The sequence below is a fragment of the Etheostoma cragini genome, chromosome 13 (assembly GCF_013103735.1).
Source record: "Etheostoma cragini isolate CJK2018 chromosome 13, CSU_Ecrag_1.0, whole genome shotgun sequence".
Lineage (NCBI taxonomy): Eukaryota > Metazoa > Chordata > Actinopteri > Perciformes > Percidae > Etheostoma > Etheostoma cragini.
In genome coordinates this window covers 26,098,281-26,115,079 of record NC_048419.1, presented here as the reverse complement: position 1 = coordinate 26,115,079, position 16,799 = coordinate 26,098,281, and the positions used below count along the sequence as shown (strand labels likewise).

The following is a 16,799-nucleotide window of genomic DNA, read 5'->3' as shown; positions in this document are numbered from 1 at the left end:
AGGAAACAAGCCTAGGAAACCACTGCTAAGGAGAGGAAACAAGCCTAGGAAACCACTGCTAAGGAGAGGAAACAAGCCCAGGAATTTTGATCACGATTATTCGCACGATTATTTGTTGATTTTAATCAAAACTAATTTTATCGTCACATAGGCTGTTTATAACTGCGAGAGGGAGTGTGATGGACGCTACTCACAGAGAGACTGCTGATCATTAAGAACGGGTCACTGCGCTGCATTTTTATGAACTATAATATTCTGGCCATGGATCCCATCTCAGGCCCAGGTCCAGGTCCTGGTCCAGGTCCAGCAGCTCCATCTCACACGCTATTACTCTACTAACTGAAGTTAGTTGCATTCAATAACTTCTTCTGTGTTCTTCGCCGTGGCCGCCACGATAGCAGAGATACCATGGAAACACTGGTACCAATACAAGTTTGCCCCTCATACTTAACAATATACAGCTGTGTTCATAACAACTAAAATGTAGACAGAAGTGTGGACCAGCACCGCTGTGTGGCCGGGCGCGGAGAGTGAGACAAGAGAGCGTGAGACGAGAGAGCGTTAGAGGAGAGAGAGTAGAGGAGAGAGTAGAGGAGAGAGAGTAGAGGAGAGAGAGTAGAGGAGAGAGAGTAGAGGAGAGAGAGTAGAGGAGAGAGAGGAGAGGAGAGAGAGTAGAGGAGAGAGAGTAGAGGAGAGAGAGTAGAGGAGAGAGAGTAGAGGAGAGAGAGTAGAGGAGAGAGAGTAGAGGAGAGAGAGTAGAGGAGAGATCCACACAGGTACGGCTTTACGAAGAAACTAGAATATAAGACATGTTTTCAGTTATTTCTACTTTGTTGTTAAGTCCATAACTCCTCATGTGTTCATTCGTAGTTCTGATGCTTCAGTGATAATCTATTAATGGAAATAGTCCTGAAGATAAAGGATCTCATTGAACGAGGTGTTTCCAAACTTTTGGCCTGTACTGTATGTATAACATGGACCACCACATCTGGCTGAAACACATTCAAATATATACATTTAGTAGATATATATTATATATAAGTAAATATATATATAATATAAATATCTCTATGTATATGTATACCTTGAGCTGCTGCATCGCCGCTCTGACGGCGTCCTCGTCTGTGAGGTCACAGCGGAGGAGGTGGGGCCTGGCCCTCCGATATCCCATCCCGCTGACCAACCAGCCGCTGCTCTGGAACTCTCTGAGAACGGCCCGACCCAGAAGACCCGTCGCCCCGGTAACAAGGACACTCGGAGCCGCCGGCACCATTTCCTCCTCCTGAACACACAAACAACTACAGTCAGCACTACAGTATGAACTACACTCAGAAGTACAGTCAGCACTACAGAACTACAGTCAGAACTACAGCATTACAGAACAACAGAACTACAGTCTGCATTACAGCGTGTACATATATGTAGATGTCAATGGAAGAAAGAATCTGGACATTTCCTTCCAGAAAGGGGGGGGGGGGGGTTGTCTCTGTAGCCATTTTACATTAAACCACTGATCATAAACTGTAAAATCATAAATAAATCTGCTGGCTGTTTATTATTATTACTGTTATTATTATTTACAGGTAGGGACTTCCTCTTCACAATACCAATGTTTATTATTATTATTGTTATTATTATTATTATTATTATTATTATTATTATTTACTGTTAAGGGGCCTGTTGCACAAAAATACGATAAGGGATTAAGCCGGGATATTCTAGTTATCCTGGATGAATTTAGCTTTGACTCGGTTGCACAAAACCGGATTGAATTAAGACCAGCCAAGTAACCATGGAGATTTATTATTTACGGCTAGCCTGGTCCAGATCCGGCCCAGAGCAGGGCTAACAGCCAGGCTAACAGCCAGGCTAACAGCCAGGCTAACAGCCAGGCTAACAGCCAGGCTAACAGCCAGGCTAACAGCCAGGCTAACAGCCAGGCTAACAGCCAGGCTAACAGCCAGGCTAACAGCCAGGCTAACAGCCAGGCTAAGATTAATCCTGGAGTCTCATGTGTGTAATCAGCCGCCGTCTGATCCAAAATAAACGTGTTGAACAGTTATTCCGTTGTCTTCTGCATGTGTTCTGCTTTATTTTTATTAACATGCATTAGCCTACTTGTCACTATTGTTGTTGTGAGTTGGATTTAAACCCAACTACAGCTGTTTAGATGGTTAGGAATGGCACTGGCACCCTGATGCGGAGTGGGACCTTTACCGGTGGGACGGTGGTGTGTAGAGGCTGCCTGGCGTGCGGCAGTCGCGGCAGTGTCCACTCTCTCTGTAAAAGTAGAGAAGAGCAGCGCAACGTCCCTGGTCTCAGCTTCAGGTTTATACAGGACGCGCTCCGAAGATTAAGTGTGACGATATTAATGGAGTGATATTCCAGATGATATTAATGTAGCGATATTCCAGATGATATTAATGTAATCGATATTCCAGATGATATTAATGTATCGATATTCCCAGATGATATGTAATCGATATTCCCAGATGATATTAATGTATCGATATTCCCAGATGATATTAATGTATCGATATTCCCAGATGATATTAATGTATCGATATTCCAGATGATATTAATGTAGTGATATTCCCAGATGATATTAATGTATCGATATTCCCAGATGATATTAATGTATCGATATTCCCAGATGATATTAATGTAGTTATATTCCCAGATGATATTAATGAAGTGATATTCCCAGATGATATTAATGTAGTGATATTCCCAGATTTCCCAGATGATATTAATGTGGTGATATTCCCAGATGATATTAATGTGGTGATATTCCCGGATGATATTAATGTAGCAATATTCCCGGATGATATTAATGTGGTGATATTCCAGATGATATTAATGTAGTGATATTCCCGGATGATATTAATGTAGCAATATTCCCGGATGATATTAATGTAGTGATATTCAAGATGATATTAATGTATCGATATTCCAGATGATATTAATGTAGTGATATTCAAGATGATATTAATGTAGTGATATTCAAGATGATATTAATGTAGTGATATTCCCAGATTATTTTAATGTAGTGATATTCCAGATGATATTAATGTAGTGATATTCCAGATGATGTTAATGTATCGATATTCCAGATGATGTTAATGTATCGATATTTCAGATGATATTAATGTATTGATATTCCCAGATGATATTAATGTATCGATATTCCCAGATGATATTAATGTATCGATATTCCCAGATGATATTAATGTGGTGATATTCCCAGATGATATTAATGTAGCGATATTCCCAGATGATATTAATGTAGCGATATTCCCAGATGATATTAATGTAGTGATATTCCAGATGATAATAATGGCAGACTGGTCAGAGACCAATACATTCATGATTTCATGTTCTTGTTGCTTGTCCTTCTCTAATAAAGGACATATGCTCACAGCATGTATTGAAGTCACTTTTTCTAGTTGTTGTCCCTTTCTGATTGTTCTGTATGAACATTAAATTGTACAAAGAATTAGATATAGGTTACAGAGATTGGTGCATATGGTTGTAAAACCTGTCCTCACATTGTGAATAAGGGTTTGAAATAGGGCTGCACAATTATGGCCAAAATGATAATCACGATTATTTTGATCAAAATTTTGATCGCGATTATTCTCACGATTATTTGTTGATATTAACCAAAACAAATTTTATTGTCACATAGGCTGTTTATAACTGCGAGAGGGAGTGTGATGGACGCTACTCACAGAGAGACGGCTGACTCATTATGAACGGGTCCAGCACGGCTCGAAGGGCGGAGACACACGTCGTGTGTGTGAAATGTCTGTATTGTCACTGCGCTGCATTTTTATGAACTATGATATTCTGGCTATGGGTCAAATCTCTGGTCCTGGTCCAGGTCCAGCAGCTCCGTCTCACGCTGTTACTCTACTAACTGAAGTTAGTTGCATTCAATAACTTATCCTGTGTTCTTTGCCGTGGCGGCCGCGATAGCAGTGTTACCCGCGGAAACACTGGTACAAATACAGGTTTGCCCCTCATATTTAACAATATACAGCTGTGTTAATAAAAAATTAAAACTGTAGACAAATGTCAGAAGTGTGGACTGGCGGCCGCTGTGTGGCCGGGCGCGGAGAGTAAGACGAGAGAGCGTAGAAAGATCCAACACAGGCACGGCTTTACAGACGAAATGGGTCATTTAACGCAAAATTAAACCATAGCCATAAAAACAGCATTGCAGCGGATGCAAGGACATTAGCACCGGTGCGTCCTAGAGGAGCTAACAGCTAACAGACGCTAACTAGCACCGACTATCACTGCTCACTGCTGTTGTCTGAAAAACAACACACACGGGAAAGAAATGTTGCGTTTACTTAGGTAAACTGGTAAACCTTGTCACTGACGTATTACCGACTGCTATCTGTTGAGTTTTCCTCCCGTTACTCTGTCCTCTGGGACCGTCTACATCTAGAAACTAAGCTGCACGGGGTGCAGGGACTACTCTGACTGGCTCATGAGCAGACGGTAGTAGCGGTAGATCGGCTTTGCAAAAAACCTGGAGCGTTCTATGAAATGACGCTTTAAAAAAAATAATCGCTATTAAAATTCGATTAATTTTGTAGCCCTAGTTTGAAATTAAGCCTAGGTCCTAAGTCCTTAGGGTCCATTTCCCCAGGAACATTATTCCCTCTGCTCACTTTTAAGGCAAAGGCTAAATACTAAAACATTTTATTTATATAGTGCTTTACATGGTACGCTAGTCAAAGACACTATACAGTAAAACCAGCACATTTATCACATAAAAACAGAAACATGAAACTAGCATATTTAAAGCAATTAAAACACAGTGTAGCCTACAACTCTGTAAAAATGTGGAGTGACTATATTCAATTTTTCAATTCAATTTTATTTATAGTATCAATTCATATCAAGAGTTATCTCAAGATAACCAACTATAGGCTAAGGAGATATTTTTACATCCATACACATTCAGTCGGGCCCGCTATAGTCTGTTGGGCTTTTTCTCTCCGTTTGATAAGAGCCGTATTTCCCTTTCTGCATATTATATTCTTCACCTCCTCGTCACTTTCCATATTAAATCCTTCCCCTACTTGTTACTTTCCATTTAAGCTGCTGCTCATTGGGTGAAACATATGACGCATGCGTCTTCTCCATCCCTGCATCAGGAAATCTGGGATCGATACAGTGGTCTATGTGAGAAAGCCGTGAACGTGCACTTATCCCAGCTATCTCCACCTGGCTGGACATAGCTTCACCTGTTCATCCTGGTTATCTCCACCTGGCTGGACATAGCTTCACCTGTTCATCCTGGTTATCTACACCTGGCTGGACATAGCTCCACCTGTTCATCCTGGTTATCTCCACCTGGCTGGACATAGCTCCACCTTATCATCCTGGTTATCTCCACCTGGCTGGACATAGCTCCACCTGTTCATCCTGGCTTGGTAACGTGTAACCGATTAAGCCGCGATGAGCAGATCACACTAAGTCAAGCTGCACTTTTCCATTCATCCTGGATATCTTTACTCTACTTTTGTGCAACAGGCCCCAGGACTTCTTCTTCACAATACCAATGTTTATTATTATTATTATTATTATTATTATTATTATTATTATTATTATTATTATTAATATTAATATTAATATTAATAATAATAATATTTACTGTTAAGGACTTCCTCTTCACAATATCAACAGTTTTACTGTTTTCTTATTGCCTGAAACTTTGGGTTTTTCTTTGTAAACATGTTCATGTTAGTTTCCTTAGTAACTTAACCGACAACAAACTTTGATCTAATTAATATTTTCAGAGTTTAAAACCATATTGATTTACTTATTTATTTAAATCTCTGGTTCAGCGAAACATATCCTCTGGTAGCCGTTAGCCTTTTAGCACAGATGGCCGTTAGTGCAGTTAGCATGTTAGCCTGTTGGCAGTGTCCAGGTATTTACCTGAACCAGCTGCACGCGGCCTGGGCTGAAGATGATTCTCAGTTCTGCGCCTGCGCAGCTCATCTCTGCTTCTGTCTGATTAGATTAATATGACTCTGATATTAGTTATTAGTTATTAGATTAGTTATTGTTTCTGACTATTTATGATGATGCGCAGTTCATTTTCTCTCTTCTACTTCCGGTCTACGCCGATCAGCTGTTTGCCGTAAAGCAGCTGTCGCGGTGATGCTAGCGGGTTAGCATTTAGGCTAACAGAGCAGAAACACGGAGGGACGGGAGATAAAAACGGACTCGCTTTGTCAACAGTGATTCTGTGTCCCGGATGAGTCTCTGTAAACCGGGTCAGAGTGTAACCCGGGGGACAGCAGAGGTTCAACTCAAAACATCATCTGCTAGCAGCTAACAGCTAGATGCTAGCTGTTATGGGAAAAAACGGGACGTTACCTCCGAAACAGTTAACTCAAATCCAGGCATTTTCGATCCTCTGTGACCACCTGGGTCCGGTAGAGTTCGATAGAGACCAGCAGAGTCCGGTGGAGACCAGTAGACGGAGCAATCCCAGTCGTTGAGTCAGGCGGATGTTGTTATTCTTCTTTCTTCTTCTGGTATTTGTTGCAGCAGCGATTAGCGCCCCCTGCTGCTCCGGAGGGTGGAGGGACACGGTCAACAGATGGTTACACCAGAATCACAATCTGAATCAGAATCAGATTCTGATTCTGGTGTACCCATCTGTTGACCGTGTCCCTCCACACACACAGACACACGCACACACACACACACACACGCAGACAGACAGACAGACAGACAGACAGACACCCACACACACAGACACAGAGACACGAACACACCGACACACACACACACACAGACACAGAGACACACACACACAGAGAGACACACAGATAGACATACACATACACACACACACACACACACACACAGAGACAAACACCTCTCTCTCTGCTCCCTAATTCTCTGATTCAAACACTAAATCAGTGAGTTTAAAACTGGACAATATTATCTGTGTATTACCTGTTTATATGTGTATATTACCTGTATATATCTGTATATTACCTGTATATATCTGTATATTACCTGTATATATCTGTATATATGTGTATATTACCTGTATATATCTGTATATTACCTGTGTATATGTGTATATTACCTGTATATATCTGTATATTACCTGTGTATATGTGTATATTACCTGTATATATCTGTATATTACCTGTATATTATCTTTATATATCTGTATATTACCTGTATATAACTGTATATTACCTGTGTATATCTGTATAGTATCTGTATATGTCTGTATAATACCTGTATATTATCTTTATATTACCTGTTTATACCTGTAAATTGTGAAAAAAGCATGTAGCTAAAATGTAAGTAACATGTAGCTAGCATGTAGCTAAAATGTAAGTAACATGTAGCTAGCATGTAGCTAAAATATAAGTAACATGTAGCTAGCATGTAGCTAAAATGTAAGTAACATGTAGTTAGCATGTAGCTAAAATGTAAGTAACATGTAGCTAGCATGTAGCTAAAATGTAACTAACATGTAGTTAGCATGTAGCTAACACACCTTTTCTGAAACAGTGTCTTCTCTTCACTTTAAATAAAAAATAAATGAATTAAAAACTTGAATTAGTTTTTTCCCACTTTATTGAACCTCAGATCATGACATCAGTCCTGTGTACTGTCTGAATATTTGAAGGTTTCCATGGTAACAGTGGCTGCCCCTCGTAGCGCCAACTAATCAACATTCTCACATCTTTATTTAACTGGAGACTAAAACAGTCACATCCTGGTGGTGGACTTGTCAGCGTCCGAGGCCTCCTCTTCCTCTCTCCCCTCTTCGTCGCGCAGAGAGGCGTCAGACGCCCAGAAACCTGTGAAGGAGGGGCTGATGGGAAACCGTCTGAGCCAGCGAGTCCGTCTGATCACATCCATCCCCAGAGGAAGATCATAGGAGGAGGAGGAAGAGGAGGAGGAGGAAGAGGAGGAGGGAGACCGCCACACAACCAGCCCTCGCTCCTGTCTTGATCCTGCACACACAAACAACAATATATACAGTATATATAGTACATGTATATATATATATTTATACACATATAAATCACGTTAATTTAATGAATTCAACAATACGTTAATGTTATTTTCAACACTTTGCTCTGGATCATGTGATTTAGACACACAGACACACACACACACACACACAAACACACGCACATACAGAAACACCCACAGACACACTCACAGAAATACACACCATGTTTATGCATGTTTCTCTTCATCTCCATGAGACATATTTATCTCAATCAACGCTATCACCCACAGTAACAGCTGAGCATGTGTGTATGTGTGTGTGTGTTTCTGTGTCTGTCTGTGTGTGTGTGTGTGTGTGTGTGTGTGTGTGTGTGTTTGTGTGTGTGTGTGTGTGTGTGTTACCTGGTATTGTGTTGTCAAGACAAAAAGCCAGAAAACCTCCAACAAACATCTCAGTGGACAGAAGAACAGTGAAGATCTGATCAAGCTCAGCGAGACCTTAACACAAACACACACACACACACACACACACACACAGAATTGATCGTTACCCGGGGTGTATTTAGTGTCTGTGTTCCCTTTGTCTCTCTAACCTTGCTGTCTGATCCTATTCTGTTATTGTTTAATAAACCCTTGACAGACGTTAGCTTGGGACACGCTATGGGACAATGCTAATTATAGCAAACATAACCAGGCTGTGGAGGCACAAAGGGAAACTCCTAACATTGGCTGGTTCCTCTGAGAGGATGTCGGACGCTGATAAAGTCACAGAGGCACAGGTGAAAACGGCCATGCTAGCTACATGCTAGCTACATGCTAGCTACATGCTAGCATGGTTGATTGTCCCAAATGTATTTGGGCGAGAATCTAACCCTTAGTTGCCATCGGCATGTGAATGCTAACGGGAAGTCACAGGCTGGGAGAGCATCAGCTAATCGTAATATTGTAAGTAAAACTCCAACCAGTACGTCAGAAAACCTCAGTCTTGTTCACAGCCCAACGTCAGCAGGCAGGAACGCAATGACCATGTTAGTAAGGAGCCGTTACCAAGGCGAAGGGTGTGTGTCCAGGTAAAGGACGCAGCACGGCTACACCCTCTCACCTGTGTTGATGGAGTTAGGGTGTGTGTCCAGGTACGTGGGCAACATCAGACCAAAGAAAATGGAGAACCCAAGAACAAAAAGGTTCCTTGACGAGTTCAGATCCACCATCTGCAGGTTAGATAGGCCGATGGCTGTGATTGTACCTAAGAGACAAAACGCACCAGGAATCTATTATTACATCACACCTGGAATCTATTATTACACCTGGAATATATTATTACATCACCATCACACCTAGAATTTATTATTACATCACACCTGGAATATATTATTACATCACACCTGGAATCTATTATTACACCTGGAATATATAATTACATCACCATAACACCTGGAATATATAATTACATCACCATCACACCTGGAATATATTATTACATCACAAACACACTTGGAATATATTATTACATCACACCATGAATATATATTATTACATCACCAACACACCTGTTCCAGATGTTTCTGAACACATGACTCACCGAACAGCGTGCAGAACATTCCTCCAAGAATGGGATCCGGCAGCGAGGCGAACAGTGCCGTGAACTTCCCGACTGATCCCAAAACTAACATGATACCTGCGCCATACTGCACCACCCGCCGGCTGCCCACCTGCACACAGGTTCAACCAATCAACCATTCACTCTACAACGCACAGGGTCAACATTCAAACATCCACCCAACACACAGGGTCAACATTCAAACATCCACCCAACACACAGGGTCAACATTCAAACATCCACCCAACACACAGGGTCAACATTCAAACATCCACCCAACACACAGGGTCAACATTCAAACATCCATCCAACACACAGGGTCAACGTTTAAACATCCACCCAACACACAGGGTCAACATTCAAACATCCATCCAACACACAGGGTCAACGTTCAAACATCCACCCAACACACAGGGTCAACGTTCAAACATCCACCCAACACACAGGGTCAACGTTCAAACATCCACCCAACACACAGGGTCAACATTCAAACATCCACCCAACACACAGGGTCAACATTCAAACATCCATCCAACACACAGGGTCAACATTCAAACATCCATCCAACACACAGGGTCAACGTTTAAACATCCACCCAACACACAGGGTCAACATTCAAACATCCACCCAACACACAGGGTCAACATTCAAAAATCCATCCTATGGTGAGAACTGGAGTGAGTTACATGACTCAGGACTTGACCAGACTGGTTCCACTAGTGTGGGATACTGATCCTTTATGATCAGGTGTATAGGAAAATATCTATTCAGTGTTGACTCATTCAACCAGGACGTTTCTATAAAAGCAACATCTAACAGGTGTGTCTGGCCTCCGTTACCTTGGTGATGGCCAGAACGCCTATGTTGGGACTGGAGGAGGTTGAGCCATTTCCTGTCCCTAATAGACCAGCAATGATGCAGCAGACACCTTCAGTGAATATTCCCCTGAAAGAAACACACCATAAAACACCGGGGGGTGGGGGGAGTAGAGTCTGTCAGAGAGGAAACATCACTTCCACTTCCTGTTTCACCTGTTGACGGCATGGACTGGAGGGGGCGTGGCTCCAGACAGCCGAGCACAGGCATAATAATCACCAATGGACTCCACGATGCCAGCCATGGTGGCACTCAACATCCCCAACACCGCAGCAACCGTAACCACTGGCAACCCCCACTGGCCTATCAGGATGCAAAGGGAGCAGATGCAGGAGGTCAGTTTTTATTAAATAAAACTGTTCAGTTAAAAAAGTCAGTTAAAGAAATGGACCAACAGATCCCGTTGCTATGGACGGAGACTAGCAAAGTCAATTAGAAGCGCTTTCCAGGTGATGGCTGAGAGTTACTGCATCTCTACTCCAACTGGGACGTTATATAAAGAATATGTGAGATCATCTCTCTAACTGGGACGGTATATAAAGAATATGTTAGATCAACTCTAACTAGGACGTTAAAAAAAGAATATGTTAGATCATCTCTCTAACTGGGACGGTATATAAAGAATATGTTAGATCATCTCTCTAACTGGGACGTTATATATAAGGAATATGTTAGATCATCTCTCTAACTGGGACGTTATATATATAAAATATGTTAGATCATCTCCTCTCTAACTGGGATGTTATAAATAAAGAATATGTTAGATCATCTCTCTAACTGGGACGTTATATAAAGAATATGTTAGATCATCTCTCTAACTGGGACGTTATATATAAAGAATATGTTAGATCAACTCCTCTCTAACTGGGACGTTATATATAAAGAATATGTTAGATCATCTCTCTAACTGGGACGTTATATAAAGAATATGTTAGATCATCTCCTCTCTAACTGGGACTGTGTATAAAGAATATGTTAGATCAACTCCTCTCTAACCGGGACGTTATATAAAGAATATGTTAGATCAACTCCTCTCTAACCGGGACGTTATATAAAGAATATGTTAGATCATCTCTCTAACTGGGACGGTATATAAAGAATATGTTAGATCAACTCCTCTCTAACTGGGACGTTATATAAAGAATATGTTAGATCAACTCCTCTCTAACTGGGACGTTATATAAAGAATATGTTAGATCCACTCCTCTCTAACTGGGACGTTATATATAAAGAATATGTTAGATCATCTCCTCTCTAACTGGGACGTTATATAAAGAATATGTTAGATCATCTCTCTAACTGGGACTGTATATAAAGAATATGTTAGATCAACTCCTCTCTAACTGGGACGTTATATAAAGAATATGTTAGATCAACTCCTCTCTAACTGGGATGCTATATAAAGAATATGTTAGATCATCTCTCTAACTGGGACGTTTTATATAAAGAATATGTTAGATCATCTCTCTAACTGGGACGTTATATAAAGAATATGTTAGATCCACTCCTCTCTAACTGGGACGTTATATAAAGAATGTGTTAGATCAACTCCTCTCTAACTGGGACGTTATATAAAGAATATGTTAGATCAACTCCTCTCTAACTGGGACTGTGTATAAAGAATATGTTAGATCAACTCCTCTCTAACTGGGACGTTATATAAAGAATATGTTAGATCAACTCCTCTCTAACTGGGACGTTATATAAAGAATATGTTAGATCATCTCTAACTGGGACGTTATATAAAGAATATGTTAGATCAACTCCTCTCTAACTGGGACGGTATATAAAGAATATGTTAGATCATCTCTAACTGGGACGTTATATAAAGAATATGTTTGATCATCTCTAACTGGGACGTTATATAAAGAATACGTTAGATCATCTCTAACTGAGACGTTATATAAAGAATATGTTAGATCATCTCTCTAACTGGGATGGTATGTAAAGAATATGTTAGATCAACTCCTCTCTAACTGGGACGTTATATAAAGAATATGTTAGATCATCTCTAACTGGGACGTTATATAAAGAATATGTTAGATCATCTCTAACTGGGACGTTATATAAAGAATATGTTAGATCATCTCTCTAACTGGGATGGTATGTAAAGAATATGTTAGATCAACTCCTCTCTAACTGGGACGTTATATAAAGAATATGTTAGATCATCTCCTCTCTAACTGGGACGTTATATAAAGAATATGTTAGATCATCTCTCTAACTGGGATGGTATGTAAAGAATATGTTAGATCCACTCCTCTCTTACTGGGACGTTATATAAAGAATATGTTAGATCAACTCCTCTCTAACTGGGACGTTATATAAAGAATATGTTAGATCAACTCCTCTCTAACTGGGATGCTATATAAAGAATATGTTAGATCATCTCCTCTCTAACTGGGATGTTATATAAAGAATATGTTAGATCAACTCCTCTCTAACTGGGATGTTATATAAAGAATATGTTAGATCAACTCCTCTCTAACTGGGACGTTATATAAAGAATATGTTAGATCAACTCCTCTCTAACTGGGACGTTATATAAAGAATATGTTAGATCATCTCCTCTCTAACTGGGATGTTATATAAAGAATATGTTAGATCAACTCCTCTCTAACTGGGATGCTATATAAAGAATATGTTAGATCATCTCTCTAACTGGGACGTTATATAAAGAATATGTTAGATCAACTCCTCTCTAACTGGGATGTTATATAAAGAATATGTTAGATCATCTCTCTAACTGGGACGTTATATAAAGAATATGTTAGATCAGGGGTTCTCAAACTTTTGCAAGCTGGGCCCCCCCAAAGCTGGTTCATTGCAGTTGGGGCCCTAGTGCCCTATGCCCCACACACCACGAACGATAGATAGATAGATAGATAGATAGATAGGCTATTATTTTTAGGCCCACATTATTATTATTAATATTATTATCATCATCAGTAGCGGTAGGTATGCCTATTATCATTACTAGGCTATTTTTATAATTGGCAGTAGTACCAGACTTCTAATGTGAGCTTGCAGATATTATTATTATTAGTATTATTATTATTATTATTATGAGTAGTATTAGGCCTATCATCATTACTAGGCTATTGCTATATATTTTTTATGAGGTTACATGCTTTATTGTTGTTATTATTATTATTATTATTATTATTATCATCATCATCAGTAGGCCTATTATCATTACTAGGCTATTGCTATAATTGGGAATTGGCACCAGACCTCTGATATTAATTTATGCTTTATTATTGTTATTATCACTAAACATAGCCTCAAATCATCCTCGATTTGTGCACGATTGCGGTATTTAGTTTTGAGGGCAGTCATTTTTGAGAATCCTGCCTCAGATCAACTCCTCTCTAACTGGGACGGTACATAAAGAATATGTTAGATCAGCTCTAACTGGGACGTTATATAAAGAATATGTTAGATCATCTCTCAAACTGGGACGATGTATAAAGAATATGTTAGATCATATGATCATACTAACCATGCGCAGCCTGTAATTGTCTGGTTCCAGGTCTTACAGGGGTAGGGTACCCTGAACCAGGGAGTTTCAGGTTATAGAGGGGTAGTGTACTCTGAACCAGGGGGTTTCAGGTCGTACAGGAGTAGGGAACTCTTAACCAGGGAGTTGCAGGTCTTACAGGGGTAGGGCACCCTGAACCAGGGAGTTTCAGGTCTTATAGGGGTAGGGTACCCTGAACGAGGGAGTTTCAGGTCTTACAGGGGTAGGGTACCCTGAACCAGGGAGTTGCAGGTCATACAGGGGTAGGGTACTCTGAACCAGGGAGGTTCAGGTCTTACACGGGTAGGGTACCCCTACCTAGGGAGTTTCAGGTCTTACAGGGGTAGGGTACTCTGAACCAGGGAGATGAAGCCATGATGTCCCCGCGGGCGTCTGTCCGGCCCTTGTGTCCGTAGCAATCAGGGTCGCTGGGCAACATGTCGGTTACCGTGAGAACATAACAAACGAGCCAGACCACCATGATGGCGAGGATGATCTGAGAGAGATGACACAGCATTAGACTCAGAGAGATGACACGGCGTTAGACTCAGAGATGACAAAGCATTAGACTCAGAGATGACACAGCATTAGATTCTGTGAGATGACACAGCATTAGACTCTGAGAGATGACACAGCGTTAGACTGAGAGATGACACAGCATTAGACTCAGAGATGACACAGCGTTAGACTCTGAGAGATGACACAGCGTTAGACTCAGAGATGACACAGCATTAGACTCTGTGAGATGACACAGCATCAGACTCAGAGATGACACAGCATTAGACTCAGAGATGACACAGCATTAGACTGTGTGAGATGACACAGCATTAGACTCAGAGATGACACAGCATTAGACTCAGAGATGACACAGCGTTTGACTCTGAGAGATGACACAGCGTTAGACTGAGAGATGACACAGCATTAGACTCTGAGATGACACAGCGTTAGACTCTGAGAGATGACACAGCGTTAGACTGAGAGATGACACAGCATTAGACTCAGAGATGACACAGCGTTAGACTCTGAGAGATGACACAGCGTTAGACTGAGAGATGACACAGCATTAGACTCAGAGATGACACAGCATTAGACTCAGAGATGACACAGCGTTAGACTCTGAGAGATGACACAGCGTTAGACTGAGAGATGACACAGCGTAAGACTCAGAGATGACACAGCGTTAGACTCTGAGAGATGACACAGCATCAGAATCCAAGATGACACAGCATTAGACTCAGAGATGACAGCGATAAACTGAGAGATGACACAGCATTAGACTCTGAGAGATCACACACCATTAGACTCTGAGAGATGACACAGCATTATACTCTAAGAGATGACACAGCGTTAGACTCTGAGAGATGACTCAGCGGAACTGACTCAGCAGTTTGTTACTTACAGGAAACATTTTGAAGATCTGGACTCTGGTGGACGACAGGCCTTTCTTCCGTCTGTAAACAGGAACAGGTAGTGACGTCTCTCTCAGGTAGTGAGCAAACAGCACGATGAGGAAAATACACCTGCAGAGAGAGAGACACAGGGAGAGAGAGACAGAGAGAGAGATAGGGAGAGAGAGAGACAGGGAGAGAGAGACATGGAGAGAAAGAAAGACAGTGAGAGAGAGAGAGACAGTGTTTTGTCTGTCAGAAAGGTTTTTGTTGAGTTTATTAGGGCAGACAGGCAGACAGGCAGACAGACAAGCAGACAGGCAGACAGGCAGACAGACAGGCAGACAGGCAGACAGGCAGACATGTGTCTCACAGTGTAGACAGGCCCCAGTGAGACCCAGCTCTGTCTCCAGCTGTGGTGAAGACAGACAGCCCAATCAGTGAGACGGTTGGAGTGATGGTGAGAGGGCCGATGTACTCCAGCAGCAAACCTGGCAACCCACACAGACCAATCAGAAGCTCCACAGAACTCGAGACGATGATGGCCCCCTGGATCTGAAACACACGATAAATCAACAACTGTGCCGAGGGTTAGACCACCCAAACCCCCTGGAAATCATCATGGGGTACTTCTCTGATGTCACCTGGACCAACCAAACCCCCTGCAGATCATCATGGGGTACCTCTCTGATGTCACCTGGACCAACCAAACCACCTGCAGATCATCATGGGGTACCTCTCTGATGTCACCTGGACCAACCAAACCACCTGCAGATCATCGTGGGGTACCTCTCTAAAGTCACCTGGACCAACCAAACCCTCTGCACAGATCATCATAGGGCACCTCTCTGATGTCCCCTGGACCAACCAAACCCCCTGCAGATTTTGGTGGGGTACCTCTCTGATGTCATCTGGACTAACAAAACCCCATGCAGATCATCATGGGGCACCTCTCTGATGTCACCTGGACCAACTAAACCCACTGCACAGATCATTGTAGGGTACCTCTCTGATGTCACTTGGACCAATCAAACCCCCTGCAGATCATAATGGGGTACGTCTCTGATGTCACCTGGACCAACCAAACCCCTGCAGATCATCATAGGGTACCTCTCTGATGTCACCTGGACCAATCAAAACCCCTGCAGATCCTCATAGGGTACCTCTCTGATGCGTGGATGCCAGATGTGTGAGGTGTTGAGAGGAAGACTCCAGTTCCCATAAATTGTTTCTGCAAAGGAAAGAAACAATAAACCCCTTATTGAGAGACAGATAGATAGACAGCCAGACAGACATACAGAGACACAGACATATAGACAGAGACATTGTTGTGGAGGAGTGAGGATTGGACCCAAATGCAGAGATGAGGACAGCAGGCAGGCAGGCGGGTGGTAACCAGGAG

General features: G+C 41.7%; 2 protein-coding genes across 3 annotated transcripts in view; both read right to left on the bottom strand.

Moving 5' to 3' along the window:
* Positions 1-6,597, bottom strand: part of mat2b (methionine adenosyltransferase II, beta) — a 10,218-nt gene extending 3,621 nt beyond the window's left edge. The window contains exons 1-3 of one of the 2 annotated variants that reach the window (XM_034890543.1): positions 6,403-6,483; positions 5,959-6,033; positions 1,085-1,282 (exon numbers count right to left, since the gene is read on the bottom strand). In XM_034890543.1, coding sequence (XP_034746434.1) covers positions 1,085-1,282; positions 5,959-6,033; positions 6,403-6,432 — 303 coding nt within the window. In that variant the 5' untranslated portion in view covers positions 6,433-6,483. Of the gene's footprint in view, positions 1-1,084; positions 1,283-5,958; positions 6,034-6,402 lie in introns of both variants that reach the window. The other variant, XM_034890544.1, reaches the window with a different exon arrangement.
* Positions 6,598-7,648: 1,051 nt separating this feature from the next.
* The window catches only part of slc23a1 (solute carrier family 23 member 1), a 14,393-nt gene continuing 5,242 nt past the window's right edge, over positions 7,649-16,799 (bottom strand). The window contains exons 6-15 of the mRNA XM_034890712.1: positions 16,561-16,628; positions 15,771-15,952; positions 15,409-15,529; positions 14,349-14,505; positions 10,645-10,792; positions 10,453-10,558; positions 9,596-9,725; positions 9,116-9,259; positions 8,416-8,511; positions 7,649-8,012 (exon numbers count right to left, since the gene is read on the bottom strand). Of these exons, the coding sequence (XP_034746603.1) occupies positions 7,765-8,012; positions 8,416-8,511; positions 9,116-9,259; positions 9,596-9,725; positions 10,453-10,558; positions 10,645-10,792; positions 14,349-14,505; positions 15,409-15,529; positions 15,771-15,952; positions 16,561-16,628 (1,400 nt within the window). The 3' untranslated portion in view covers positions 7,649-7,764. The remainder of the gene's footprint in view (positions 8,013-8,415; positions 8,512-9,115; positions 9,260-9,595; positions 9,726-10,452; positions 10,559-10,644; positions 10,793-14,348; positions 14,506-15,408; positions 15,530-15,770; positions 15,953-16,560; positions 16,629-16,799) is intronic.